General features: G+C 46.9%; 1 protein-coding gene across 7 annotated transcripts in view; it reads left to right on the forward strand.

Moving 5' to 3' along the window:
* Positions 1-15,480, forward strand: part of GTF2I (general transcription factor IIi) — a 1,662,009-nt gene that overhangs the window by 174,023 nt on the left and 1,472,506 nt on the right. For all 7 annotated transcript variants that reach the window (XM_085649796.1, XM_085649797.1, XM_085649793.1 and 4 more), the window contains exon 5: positions 11,249-11,432. In XM_085649796.1, the coding sequence (XP_085505922.1) occupies positions 11,249-11,432 (184 nt within the window). The remainder of the gene's footprint in view (positions 1-11,248; positions 11,433-15,480) is intronic.

Here is a 15,480-nt window from a genome sequence, read left to right on the forward strand (position 1 = left end):
ACCAGACCAGTGATGAAAGACTGTTGTGGTGCGTCGTGAAGAGGGCCACAAGCCGGTCGGCGAGTGGTCAGACAACGCGGTGAGCAGCAAGGAGCAGAAGGGCCCCCACGCAGATCTCGTGGATGCTGGGGAGGCAGACTTCGGTGCTGGAGCCGCTCAGGGTTAGGGCTTCTCAAACCCTAGGTGCACTCACTCAAGGGTCCTTCGGTGGGCGTGCTAGATAAGCGTCGTGCAGGTTCTGAAGATGGCCGGTCCCGCAGGTCGCGTCACACCTACGAATCTCAGCTGGGCTGACGATGTAGGTAGAGGTCAGAGATGGCAGGGAACCCGGGTCTCGTCGAGCTGGGCAGTCTTGATCCGTGGGAGAGACGTACAGCAAACCGCAAGCGCTTAAGTGGTGCCTGCTGGTGCAGGGTGGCTACTCCTTAGCCACAAGGGAGAGTCTTCAGAAATAGTCAAGAGTTCCTTTCGTGGAAAGTAGTTCAAGATTCAGAATTATCCAATTTGGGAAGGGGACTCGCTCCTACCTTTATTCTAGGAAAAGGGGCTGGCCCGTGACTAGGTCCTACCTATGGGTGGGGCCAGGAGGGGGGTGGTTACACCCCTATCCTTTGTCCGGCTTCGCCCCAGCTCAGGGGCAGGGTTGCCCCCGAAACTGGTTTGAGCCGGGCTATGCACAGTGAGCACCGGGGTGCCACTTGCAATCACCTTCCTTTCAGCCCTGCCTACCTGGGATACACAAACCCTGTCTGGGATGGTGCTAACACCGCCCTCGACAGGAAACCCTTTGTCCAAGCTCCCCTCGCTGGAAGGTCTCCCAGTAGCAGGAGGTCAGACTTGTGTCTGGTGGCAGCATCCATTTTGTGATGCTGAGGCTTGAGTCAACTTTAACCGGGGTTCAAGGTTACTTCCATGTCGTGCCCCTCTAAAAGGGGGGAATGCTAACCCCGTCGCCAGAATTGGCGAGGGGTTCGTATTCCAATTCGTATGACACCTTACTCGACATGTGTGGGTGATGCGATGCCAGAGTTAGCAAGTAACCGCGAGGATTATAATGCATTTTAAGGTAGTTGGCACGCGTCACCATGGAACGGCTATTAGGACTTGGTTCCGCAAGCCGTCGACGGGCTCAGCTCGCGCCAGAGCACCATCCCACATGATTCCCCGCACTCTGCCTTCAGGATTGATAAGGCCTGCCATAGGAGTGACTGATAGGAATCCATGTGTCCATTTTAGGGTTAGGTATAGGAATACTACACCTACAGCAACGGGTGATTACACCACCTTGCCCCAGCTGTCGTGCAGCCAGTTGTGTCAGATTTGGGCGGCCATCCAGGGGTGGCATAATACATGCTGCAGCCCCTGGTAGGCCCTGGGTACACCGATGCCCTGGATACCTGTGGTATGCTGATACAGGGACTGATAAGGCGGCCCAGTTCCAATTAGTGGATGCACCTAATGTACATGTGTGTTAATTTCGAGAGAGAACAGCTAGGCTGTGGGTCTGATTGGCAGGCCCACAGCCAGGGAAAGTCGTAAACCAATGAAGCAAAAAGCAAAAAATCTGGGTGATCATAGGATTGCAGACCCTACTCTCCTACAGAATATCCCACTTCTATTCGAACTGGTCCAAAATTACTACAGACAAGTGGGTTTTAGATATAGTAGCCAGAGGCCATGCTCTGGAATTCACAAAAATTCCACCAAATTCTCCTCCAAAGGGTCCACCCCCTCCCCATCTCAAGGAGCTTTTTTCCCCAAATAAATCTGATGATCCGGAAGGGGGCAATCGAAAAAGTCCCTCTGTTACAAAGAGGAACAGGTTTCTATTCAAGATTTTTCCTCATCCGGAAAAAGTCGGGAGAATGGCGTCCTATTCTCGACCGTCGCGCCCTCAACAAATTCTTAAAGAAGCTGTCCTTCGAATGTTAACACTTCAAGAAATTCTACAGTTACTTTCGGCGGGGGATCACATGGCCACCCTCGCCCTCCAGGACACTTATTTTCATGTGCCGATCCTTCCCAGACACAGAACATTTCTATGGTTCAGAGTGGCTGGCAGAGACTTTCAATTCAGAGTCCTTCCATTTGGACTCCGTTCAGCACCCCGGGTGTTTACAAAGGTCATAGCGCCTGTCACGGCACACCTTCGCCTGCAGGGCATTCAAATTTTCCCGTACTTAGACGACTGCCTTATCAAGGCGAATTCTTTCAAAACAACATCCGAACACGTTCAGAAGTACCTCCTGCTTTTCCAGTCTCTGAGTCTTTCCATAAATTTAGAAAAGTCTCATCTGGCTCCATCGCAGAGAAGGACTTTTCTAGGAGCAACACTGAACACAAAACTGACCCATGCCTTTGTCTCAAAAGAAAGACAAATCAAGATATGCAACCTCGCGCGCTCACTGCTGTCAAAAGAGTGCGTTTCAGTCCGTCTGTACAAATCCTTCCTAGGAATGATTTCGTCCTGCATTCATCTGATTCCCAACTGCCGTTACAGAATGAGGCCGCTACAGGAAGAGCTCAACCTTCAATGGCTCCAGATTTCAGGATCGTTCGAGGACATCGTACGCATCACCCCACGGATGCAGGAAGCCTTTCATTGGTGGAGCCAGATGAAGAACTTGAAAGAAGATTGTGCATTTCTAGTCGAAATGCCGGATTTCACCATAACCACAGATGCTTCCCTCGAAGGATGGGGGACGCACCTTGACGGGATGACTCAACGGCAAGTGGACTTTGGATCAAAAAAGATGGCATATCAACCTTCTAGAACTGCGAGCCATATTCTTGGTTCTAAAGTCCTTTCGAACCATGATCAGAGGAGCATGCATACTCATACGAACGGACAATACGACAAGTATGCATTACTTGAACAAGCAAGGCGGGACAAGGTCAGCCCTGTTATCTCGGCAAGCGCAAGAGATTTGGGATTGGGCGATTGGTCACAAAATCAGCCTCAAAGCCATTCATGTCCCAGGAGTCACCAATGTTCTGGCGGATTCCCTCAGCAGATCCACAACATCAAACCACGAATGGGAACTGCATCAACCATCCCTAGACAGGGTGTTTCAAGAATGGGGGCATCCCGATCTAGACCTCTTTGCAACCAGCCAGAACCGGAAATGCCCATTCTTTGCAAGATGTGTTCCCCACAAAGACTCACTCGGAAATGCATTTTTGATGAATTGGTCAAAAATATATGCCTATGCTTTTCCACTGATTCCGTTGGTTCCACGAGTTCTGCGCAAAATCAAGAAACAACCTTTCTGCATGATATTAATTGCTCCCAGGTAGCCCGCCAGTATTGGTTTACGGAACTTCTCCTCCTCTCGGGAGTGCGAGCCCATCCTGTTCCGGACAATTCCGAATCTTCTGACCCTCCAGAACAGACAAATTTGTCACCCGGACCCAGCATCGCTGAGATTAGCGGCATGGCTACTCAACACCTTGAATTTGCTCACCTAGATATCCCTCCAGACTGTTGGGAGGTTTTGGCTAATGCTCGAGCACCTTCAACGATTAAAACTTAAACTAAAGTGGAAGAGATTTTGCATGTGGTGTCAATCTGCCAATCTCCACCCTATTCAGGCAAGACCAGAACAAATTCTGCCATTCTTTCTACACTTGGCAAGGTCCGGCCTCTCCCATTCTACTCTGAAGGTGTTCTTGGCTGCGATGTTAAGGTCTCGACAGGATGGTGTTAACTCTTTATTCGAATAGTCATTCACCAATTTTTTAAGGGGTTGTTCCGGATGTTCCCTCCTATCCGACGTCCACCTCCTTCTGGGCACCTTAATATAGTGCTTACACAACTAATGCGGCACCCTTTCGAACCCATTCACAGGGTGGATTTAAAGTTCCTTTCTTGGAAGGTTTCCTTGTTACTAGCTTTAACATCAACCAAAAGAGTTAGTGACCTCCAAGCGTTTTCTACAATTTACATCCAAATCTGTAGTGCTGCGCACTAACCCAAAATTCATGCCAAAAGTCCAGACGATTTTCCATCTTAATGAACCTATCATTTTAAATACTTTTTTCCCAAATCCGCTCACATCTGGAGAAAGGGCTTTGCATTCCCTTGACATCAAACTATGTCTCAAGTTCTACTTACAACGGACAGCAGCAATACGAAAATCAGACCAACTCTTTATAGCATATGGCAAACCACGCCAAGGACATTCGGTTTCAAGATCAACAATTGCTCGTTGGATCTCTGCTGCAATTTGCATATGCCATGATCAAGTGGGAAGACCATTGCAAGCGACCCCAAGAGCACACTCTACAAGAGCAATTTCTTCATCCACAGCTCTTTTTGCCGGTGTGCCTCTTCACCAGATCTGTAAAGCGGCAACATGGTCCAACAGACCCACTTTTACCAGACACTACAGTTTGGAAGCCCCAAGCGATGCAGATACATCAGTAGGACAAGCCGATCTGCGCAATATTTTCAAGTAAGGTGAGCCTCTGTTCTACCTCTTCCACTATGCTTTTCTATAAGACGTTTTTTCCATACTGTTTCTATATTTTGAAATTGTTCTCCATATGTTGAAGCACACATGTATACCGTTTGAAAATGTATGTTTGTCTATAATACAAGAACAGCGTCTTATGAGGATAATGTTACGTACTGCTATCTACTCTGATTCAGGCATGTGAATCTATGAAAGACACCCCAAATACTGGAGAAGAACAATAGTTACTTACCTGTAATCTGTGGTTCTCCAGTATTGGTGTCTTTCATAGATTCACATGCAACCCGCCCACCTCCCACAGAGGCTTTTAGGCTCTTATGTATTGGTTCACTCCGGTGCGAGAAAATCTGAGAGCCTGAGCCTCTGAGAAGAACATTCTGGTGGGTGCTGTCGCCCAATTGGCTGCAGTTTGGACTGGACATAATGACTGATAGTCATAGATGTGGAAGCTTTTTTCCGTGTAGCTTAGGCTACTTTACTTCCTGGTTACCAAGGTTTTTGGTTATTATATGCATGATTTTGCTTTTCTATGTGCCGTGGGACTCCCACTCCGACGACGGGGAATGATTCAGGCATGTGAATCTATGAAAGACACCAATACTGGAGAACCACAGATTACAGGTAAGTAACTATTGTTCATCATCATCCTGACTGCAGGGGTACATGGGCTGCATACCAAGCAACTGAGCACCGGTCTCCATCGGTCATACGCCCACAAACACAGCAGTGACCTCACTCTCCGATACAGCACTGACACACTTCACCAAAACAGACAGATATTACAGGCGCCCCTACATCTCTCACACACGCACATCACTGGCCCACCACTATTCCACGGTTTGACACCATAGAATTGGAAGTGGGATGGTAAAAATTGACTATAAAGAATAACATCTATACGCCTCAAAGGCTCCCTAAAGAATGCCCTTGCGAGGTCATATCTGTTAGCAATGGCCATTCGACCTGACAGTTATGATTACTGACATCTATTGTGTCTTGTCTTTGAGTAATAGTTCGCGGCACACTGCCTACGATGGAAGACTGCAAGGTGAATGTGCTGCTTTTAATACGCCAACCGATGTACATGTGTTTTTATGAGAGACGTTTGTGGGGCAGGCGCAAAAGCATGCCTTTTGCTGCTATGAGCGAGGAATCCATTTTATATGTATGTACGAACCCTGAAAGTCACGGTTTCGAATACTGGTGCGTCCAACTCAGCACAGCATTCAAAGATGATCAAATTAGTGCCATTAACTTGCAATGTACCACCTATTATTATCAGCACCTAGGAGCAAGTCGGTTTGTAAAGTGCTCTACATAGGTTCTGATTATGAATAAATATTTTCACCACTAAATGAACAAAATGCTGTACTGTGCTCTGTAAAACACGTCACCATTGTACTGCTGAAAGTAAAGACATATGAAAAAATAAAGGCGTGTGGCCGATTTCGGCGAGACACAAATAAACTTACATGAAACAAGACGCGCGGCCGCGAGACACGCTCTGTGGTGGGGAGGGGTGAGCAAGACAGAGGAGCATGACGGCAAAAGTGAAAGCAGGCTGGCAAGTGGTGTGCAGTGTGCGCGCACCATGACGAGAGAGGAAAGCCAGATGGCGCCTCTGCTCATCATTGTGCACGTAACCACACACTTTAAGCCAGCCAAAAAGCTGTGGTTGGACTTTTTTAAAGCCCATTTACTAAATGTCTCACTGGCTCAGGCGAGACCTAAAAACCTATTGTGTTTGATTAATTGACTAACTTTGCTCTATAATAATTTGGGCAACATACAGGGTCCACAGGACAACTGTCTTACCTGTTGGTTCACTAATGGCCCTGTCTGTGCGGTCGGGCAGGAATGACTGTAAGCTCTTGTTTAAAAACTATCAATTTTAAAAAGTATTTATTCAGTGCAGCGCTGTATTGTGACATAATGTTAAAGCTTCCATGTGTTAAAGAAATACATTATTTTTAATTTTGAAGAGCCTATATCATATTTCACGTGATGTTTGCTGCATGTTTTACATAGCAAACATTTTCAGGGCCCGACTCTTGCATGGGCTTTAAGAGCCAAGCCAGAGCCTTAACCCAGCTCCAGGGCTCTCCCTGTTAATTTGTAAGCTCACTTACCTCTACCTCCAAAGCACACCGCCCAATTTCAGTGTTAAAGACTGTGAAAAACCATTACAACTTTCCGAGGTTATGATGCAGGCAGCACTTAATAGGTGCCTTTTCCATGGCCTCTTCTTCCGCGACTGGGTGGGCAAAGGTCATGTTTGGATGGGCCTGGCCCATGCGGCCCCCTGCTACAACCGGGCCTGCTCCTACATTTTACAAAAATCCTCACTCAAACTTTAATACTTCCTTAAATATAATGCTCATATTATGCCTTAAATGCCGCAGTTAGCGATGTTCTAGGAAAAATCCTCGGATGGGGGTGTGCAAAATAAATCTTTCCCAGTGTTGGACTGACCCTTTACAGTTCATTGTGCCAAATGTGTTCGTCCTGAGCCAAACTTGCTTCTCTTCAGTGCATCTGGAAGCCTACCCGGGACTGTCGCAGATTGTGCAGATTTCGTATGCTGTGTGGTCACTGCATAACTCCATCCTGTAAAATGCCCTGGAGCCTGGGTGCCCTGTTTATTTGAGGAGAGAGACCGGTGAGCTAGCTCATCGGTGGCTGTTGGGAGTCCGCCTTGATACTGCTCTAGCTCTCTGTAAACTGAAGGTAAAGAAATAGAACAGCAAAACACACAAGATGATGGACGGAATGTTGCACATTGACAAAACATTCACCCCCAGTCACAAATCTGGGTTTAATCCACCGTTATTTTGCTCACCGCGCCACCCCAGTTCAGACATGGCCATATGCAAATCAGTCTTGACCCTGTGCCTCATGGGAACAGTCCAGCCCGAACTGCCAAGCCATGTCTTCCCTGGACCGGAATCAAGCATCCTAGGACCGGTTTCAGGGTTTCACCCCTCTTCAGCCAGGATAGCTTGACTCCAGTGGCGTAGTGAGCACGGAACCCACTCCTGTCTTCTGCATTCCGTCCAATATTTCTTTTTGCATTTGTCACCCCGAGTGGGACGGGTATGCTCAGACGTGAGTCCCGTGCTCTCCATGCCACTGGAATCAAGCTATCCTGGCTGAAGAGGGGTGAAACCCCGAAACCGGTCCTTGGATGCTTGTTTCCGGTCAAGGGAGGACCTGGCTTGGCAGTTCGGGCTGAACTGTTCCCATGAGGCACAGGGTCAAGACTGATTTGCATATGGCCAGGTCTAAACTGGGGTGGCATGGTGTGCAAAAGAATGATGGATTTAACCCAGATCTCTTGACTGGGGGTGAATGTTTTGATTTGTTTTGCATTCCGTCCATCAATATTTCTTTTTGCAGAAGAAATAGAACAACCTCTGCACAGTCTAAAGTGCGTCATCACTGACTGCACCCTTCCTTAATCTTGATTCCCAACCGTCATGTCTGCCCCTTTTTTTCGATCTTTCATCCGCTTTTCCCTTTCCCTCTTCCATACTCGAGCCATGTATCACTGATATGGTTCATGCTCATTTGAACTTTTTCAGGCTCCCATTACGGGTTTCTTTACGTCACGTTAAATGTGTGCAAATGCAACTGAAAGAGGAACAATGTCTTCATCTACAGAGTGTTTAATTTCACATGATTTCTCTTGTTCGTTGGGAGGAACCTTAACCCATGGATGACCACCCCTCTTGAACAAGAATTTGGCGTGAACATAATTTACACCTTTCCACGCTGCATGCGTGTGCCTTACAGCTTGGAAGCAAGAGTAAACATTTATTTCCATTGGTATTAAATAAAATTAATGTGAACACTGAAAAACCTTCCCATCCGAAGTCTGGATATGTAAACGGGTTCATCTTGGTATGAAATAACAGCAACGTTCAGAACTAGATTTAGCTAATAGACGGTCTAGGTTTGATAAAGGGATACTTTACTAAGATCCATAAACTAGGAGTTAAAGTATTTGTTGAGGAGTAGGAGTTTCAGGTTTCTCTTGAAGCAAGGGAAGGAAAGGATGCATCAAAGGTCACATGGTAGGGAGTTCCATATGCTTGGAGCATTTCCAGAAAAAGAGCGCGACTTAGTAACTGTCTTTCTTAGAATGGGAGGTAGGAGCAGGAGAGAATTGGAGCGTCTCAATGATCTAGTGGTTCCTGCTTTCGTCAGCTTGTTTTCGAAGTAGTTGGGTGTATGAGAGTGAAGGGCTTTGTGGATGATACATGCAGTCTTGTAGATATAGCTGCCTTCAATAGGAAGCCAGTTTAGGCTCTTGAGTGCAGGAGTGATATGTTCAAACTGTTTAAAGTCTGAGACGAGCCAGGCTGCCATGTTAAGAACTGATCTCAGGGAGGCGAGGTGAGTTTTAGGCGTCCCAGTGAGAGTGGCATTACCATAGTTTAGAGAGGATGAAAGATTGTACCACATTCTTGAAATCATCAGCGCAAATACATGGCTTAAGTTTATTGATTTTTTTTTTTGAGTGTGTACAGTGCTCCTTTTACTGTATTCTTGATGAGCTCTTTCATTGACATGTTGCTGTCTAGGACGAAGCAAAGGGATTTGGCAGGGTTTGATAAAGTAAGAGAGCACTTTAAAGTATTTAGGTCGATGAGCCATTCGTGTATTGGAAGGTGGTTACTTTTAGGAGAGAAAAGAATAACTTCTGTCTTGATGGGGTTTAGCTTTGTGATCTGCGTAAAACCAGGATTGTAACTTGTTCAGTGTGTCGTTCGTGTCATCAGCATATAGGTGGTATTTGATCTCTGTCTGTTTCAAGATGATTGTTAAAGGTTCTATAAAGAGATTGAAAAGGGAAGGGGATAGAATTGAGCCCTGATCCGAGTGGGTTTAGACAGGCAAGAGTTGATTTTGGTTTGTTGCGAGCGACCGACTAATGAGCAACCTTACCATGTTAGTGTGGTGATGCGGTCACTAGCACTAAAAGGGGCTACTATAAACCCTGTCAACAAAATGGCTGTATCAAACTGTAAATATAACTATTGAAATATAGCGATCTGGAAAGACTATCAATACAAACTACACAATGAACATCCTGCTACAAAAATATACCTAGATTCCTCCTTTTTGCCAAGGTCGGCTAAACTGAGGATCAGCTGCACCTACTCTGCGCGCACACAGAGCAAGTATAAAAAATATCCCACTAGAAAGGAAAAACAAAATAAAAGTTGCACAAAAGGCACTACATTAAAGATGTTGCACAAATCTAAATGTGAACTTGAAAGACAAACCATAAGCTAAATATGCTAAATTTATTACAACAGTACACAAAAAAAATCTTTAAAGAAGTTGCAGTCAGGGGCGTGGCTTTAATGGGGTGTTTGGGGTGTGACACCTCCCAAGTAAATCCATTCTTGGTTTGAGAGTTTGTCTGGGGCCCTGAGTCGGATCACCTATGTCATTGTTGGTTTTGCTCATCGTCTTTCTTGAACTCCAAGGTTTTAACTTGTTCATTTTTTTTTTGCAGGATCTTAGACTGAGGCCCACTTAATGCAAATCAGTATTGACTGTTTTCCTCCTTGGAACAGTCCATTCTATACCTTAGTCAACTCATCCCTTCACTCTGTGGCATACTTTATTTCAGTTGAGAAATTTCAGATTCGCATCAACCACCCTCCAAATATCACAGACGAAGCAAAGCCCCTGAGGGCAGCGATACTGATTTGAATTAAACATTACAAAACAGTTTCCTTACCAAAGACCTGCAACAAAACAGACTGGAGATGTATGTGTGCTAAAAGCGCAAACAGGATTCCCCACCAAGAAAATCAAAAGCTTTGCATTACAATAAAAAGGAAAACAAAATTAAGGTCAGATAAGCACACAAAAGATAAAGTCAACATTGCAAAACTCTTAAGTCTGCTTAGGGGTAACAGATGGGAATCAAAAAGGCTAACCTACCCCTCCAGGTGGGCATAAAGCAAAGGCATAAAAATGGCACCATCAGAGGGAAGCAACCCTTTCTCCACGGGTAGCTCCCCCCACCATACAGAAACGAATTCTCTGGTGTTTAGTGCCTAACAAAATGGCCAGTCTACCATGGGTGGGAAGGGAAAGTGAAAAACTAGGAAAACATATGGCGGCAATTGAGAGGGGGAACACTGCCCAAGGTGCCACTCGCCTACATTAAAAACAAAAAACCTTCTCTGGGGTCTAGTGGCTTCTGGTGCCATCCCTGGTGAATGCATGTGCTGGTGAAATCACCTGAGAAATGATGCTACGGACGTGTCTAGCACACCCATAGCACCCTAGGGGCTAAAGCAGTGAAACTCCACTGGGTATGGATCTGTATTTGTTTCCCCCCAAGATTCAAATTATCAGTGCAAATATCTCTTGGCAGCTAAACAGGCTGGATCTCAAATAGCCCTGCAGGAAGTAATTAGAAGAGTAGATGCATCTAGGTTTGACTTAGTGCTTGCTAATGGGTTATGTTAAGGGTCCAGCATGAGATTGTGCATTTACCTCCGACTTTCTCACTGTCTGGAAACCTACGGGCAATGTGTTTTGTATGAGGGCGCAGTATCCTAAAAAGATACAATTGATTTAAGTCATATTTATGTGGTACTTTGTGAAAGAGGAAACCTAATTGGCTTCTTCATATTCGAAGCATACAATATTTTAGTACGATGACTTGAAACAGGGCAGCTGTGAAATAAAAAAATTCTTATGCAGGTTTTGGGCTTAATCATGATTTTAACTTCACAATTAAATTTCAGGTAAAGCGTTGGGAAAGTCTACACCTGTACCTGTACCATATGACAAGATTTTCAAAGACCCGTCTGCTGCTGTTGTGCTGGGTCTTCCAGAGGCAGTTGGCTTTAAAGATCCAACAAATTATGACGCACCCACGCTGAGAAGAATTTTGGAAAACAAAGCACACATATCCTTCATAATTAAAAGGTTAGCTAATGTCTGTAAAACGTTATTTATTGTTTGTTTGATTGGAGTGTCAGTGTTTGTCTAGAGGAGCGGTTCTTAACCTGTGGACTGGGGTATCTTGGGGGCACGCAATGCCTACTAGGGGGTTCTCGACTGCTTAAAAAAATTGAATAAGATGAACAGATTAAAATCTATATAAATTAAGCAAAATGACAAGCTGAATATTTTAAAGCTTTCTATAAATGTATAGGAATTTGAAAATGGATAATAAAATTTAAGTTGGTGTCCTTAGAATGATTCGTAGGAACAGTGCATATGCATCAAACCGACTATAGTATGGATGATGGGCGGCTTTAGTTGAATTTAGAAAAGCCCCAATCTTTTCAATAAAATGAGATTTATTTTATTTTATATTGGTTTGAGGATTAATTGCAATATTTCAACATTTGTGTATTTGTTTGGATGCTCAATTCTGTGTTTTTGTTTATTGTTTTGAAGTGCCGGTTATTGAAATTGATTAATTCTGCGTTCCCGTCATCTAGTAACGTCTTAGTGAGGGGACAGTAAAAATTCCAATAATGATTCGAATGGGGTCCCCAGATACCAGAAATGAATAAGTGGGGATCTACAGTAGTCAAAAGGTTAAACCCACTGGTCTATAGTGAAGCCACTTAATTATGCTCTTGGTATTCTGTACATTTTGCTAAATGTTTTATTTATGTTTTTTTTTTTTAACCTGTTAGCCACACTATGGTGGTGGAAGGGACACTTTCTCCAGACCAGTCCAGGGCAGGTTTACTGGATCATTAAAGTCAATTTAATGTGTTTTTGGGGGTGGGAGGGTTGATGGGAGGGGTGGTGAGACATCAGTCCGTGTTGTGGCCATGATGCCCTTAGAATGGGAAGGTAATTGTTAGTTCCCACATGCCCAGATAAGCTCTGGGAGGGTAGGCAGCAAAGGGCACCCTAAAAACACAGCTTTTTAGTGGGACTGTCTCTAAATAGAGGATAGAGAGGCCCTGGAGATGAGTAAGGGTTATGAGGTGGATGCCATTCATAGTAGGGAGACCAGAGGGCTAGGGGTTACCTTCTCTGACCGGTGATGACTCTGAGTCTTAAACTGGTGTGGTCTCTTCTAGCCTGAAGTCACTGTGACATAAAATATGGAATGTGGGCCAGACAGACTCCTACAAGACAGTGTTTTACCCTCGAGGGGGACCGTGCCCCAACTGCCCCACCCCCAATCACCCTACACCCAGGCACATGCTCAATCTCCGTTTACAGACCGTGCAGTACCTGAAGTGAGAATTGTAGCAAAGTGTCTGAAACCTGGGGTTGTAGCCCACCACTCTTTGTCAAGATGCCAATAGGACCTCCTGGGTAAGTGGATGACTCCTAGCTAGCTCAACGACTGGAAGTAAGGCCTACTCCAGGTACCAAATTGGAGCATCCACCTAGGGGCCTGCTTCCTGACACGGACTACTGTCCATGGTGTTATTTTTCATACATGTACCCTGATATAGGCGCAGGTAGTAACTAAACCTTACACCTACATTTCCCCTGCCATTACACTACATAACTGTTCTTGGTATTGACCTTTTACCTAGTTATGGTACTGCTTAAATGATGTGGGGTTTTCACAGAAAACTAGCCTCATTCATTATGCCTGAGGATTCTTGGAATGACAGCAGGACTACCATCTCCTGTATAATAACTATGTGTTCGAGGCATGTGGGCTGCTGAATTCATATCTGTGCATAGATCGCCGTCTAGTGTTGGGTCCGAATGTTTGCACGTTGTTGTCCTGGAAGAGTCTTCGAAGTATCCTTGGATAGGTGACTCCTCCCCTGGACTACAGTGCGCATGGGCATCCTCTCCATCCTCAGATTGTTTTTTTCCGCCATTGGGTTCGGATGTGCTATCTTAGCTCAAGTTAGGAAAATATTTGGTCGAGGCCAAAAGGCCTTTAGTTCGCGTCGGTACTGTTTATCGATCGGGTTTCGATAGCATTTTGTTAGTTTACTAACTTTCAGCACCGACTTCTTTCGCATTTACCTGTCCATCGACTACTTCGACGATGGAATCCAGGACGCCATTCAAAAGGTGCCCGGTATGCAATGCGAAGTACCCACACATCGACGTCCATCCGGTGTGCAACAAATGCCTTTCGCCGGACCACGACGAATCGACATGCATGGCCTGTGCCCGGTTCCGTTCCAAGAAGACTCTAAGGAACCGAAGAGCGGCGAGACTCGAGGCGCGGCACGCGGCACCGGCCCCAACAGACATCTTCGACGAGGCCGACGTCGAAGAATTAGAAGTCATACCCTCCAGTCCCGTTTCCGAACACGACCCCGGATCGGACGAGGGCGACGAGTCACTCTTCCACAGAGGTGAAGACGACACCGAGGTAGGAGATGACGAGGAGGCCTTAGGGGCCGAAGAGAGTAGCTCCAATGATGAACAAGGCCTACCTGTTCAAACCGAAGAACCACCAGCGCCACAGCCTTTGGCTCCGGTCGAGGGATCGCCTTCGGGCCTTACCCAAGACCCATCCCGTAGTTCTTCGGCCCCGCCCTCGGGCCCGGCCTCGGACGTTCAGCGGCAGCCATTGCTGCATAAGCCAGCTGGTTTCCCTACCACAAAACCGAAACCGAAAGCTGCTCCGGTTAATACGAAACCGAAACTGAAAGTGGCGCTGGTCGGATCGAGGCCTTCCACGCCTTCGACGTCAGCGCAACGCGTCGGCACCGACCGCGCCAAGAGGGACTTCGGTGCCGAACTGGAATCGGGCGACATCGGAGTCGACAAACGGAAAAAGGCCATCGGCACCGAGAAACCTACTCGGCTGCCGACGCCAACGACACCGAGGGCAATACCGCCTGCTTCGCCTCGCGTCGCTCCCTCGACGCCGCCGATGCCTCACGTATCGAGGACGTCGACGGTGATCTCCACACCTCGACTCGAGGACCCGCCGGCACCGAAAAAATCCACGCCCGGCTCTACGAACCTGCCCGGTGCCAAAGCCTCAAAGACGCCCCAAGTGCGGCCTGCTGCGACGCAAAGCAACAAAACCACGGCGGCCCTCAAAGACCCGTCGGGTTCCGGCCCGATCGGAGCTCCAGCAACCTCTACGGGGCCAGCCAACATTACCTTCGGCTTGCCTCCGTCAACAATCCCGAAGATGTTCCAACTCAGGACACGGGTTACCCAGCCTCCGGTTCCACCGGACGAGACGTCTCCGTCACGTGTCATCGACGCCGACACTGGCAGGCTGATTCTCCACGACCGAAGGATAACTTCGGAACCGCCATTGGACCCTTTCAGGATCCCACTAAAAAGGAAGCTGCCTGTGGAATCAGAACCTCTCCTTTCTGAACCGTTCCATTCCTCCTACCAGGATCCACACCGGTTCTCCCCCACACGCTCCGACACGGATGCATTGGAGGACTACATGGATGACCAAGCACCCCACCATGTGGACACAGACCCTGATGACCAGCAGGACCCTGATCAAACTTGGGGCGACCCTGCAGACCCCAGTGCACCTCTCGATACACAGGACCCACAACTCTATGGGGCAAAAACATCTCCCACGGAGGATACTGCGGCGTTCAACGCTCTTATTGAACGTGCTGCAAATAACCATGGGGTACAGCTTCACTCAGATACCATCGAGGATGACTTTCTAATGGACACTTTTGCATCCTCAGAAAGACATGTAAAAACTCTGCCAATGCTAAAGGGGGTCCTCAAACCAGCTAAGGACATTTTCAAGGAACCCACCAGGGCACGAGTGATAAACCCCAGGATTGATAAAAAATACAGATCAGCACCTGGGGATCCTACTTACATCAAAGGACAATTACCACTCGACTCCATCGTCGTAGCGAATGCTCGCAAGAGGGCACACTCGCAAACGACAGGTGACGCTCCTCCCCCGGACAAAGAGTCCAAGGTGCTAGAGACCTCCGGCAAGCGAGTTGCCGCCCAGGCTGCCAACATATGGCGCATAGCCAACACTCAAGCGCTCCTCGCTCGCTACGATAGAGCGCACTATGACACATTG

Source organism: Triturus cristatus, chromosome 3_2, assembly GCF_964204655.1.
Source record: "Triturus cristatus chromosome 3_2, aTriCri1.1, whole genome shotgun sequence".
Taxonomy (NCBI): domain Eukaryota; kingdom Metazoa; phylum Chordata; class Amphibia; order Caudata; family Salamandridae; genus Triturus; species Triturus cristatus.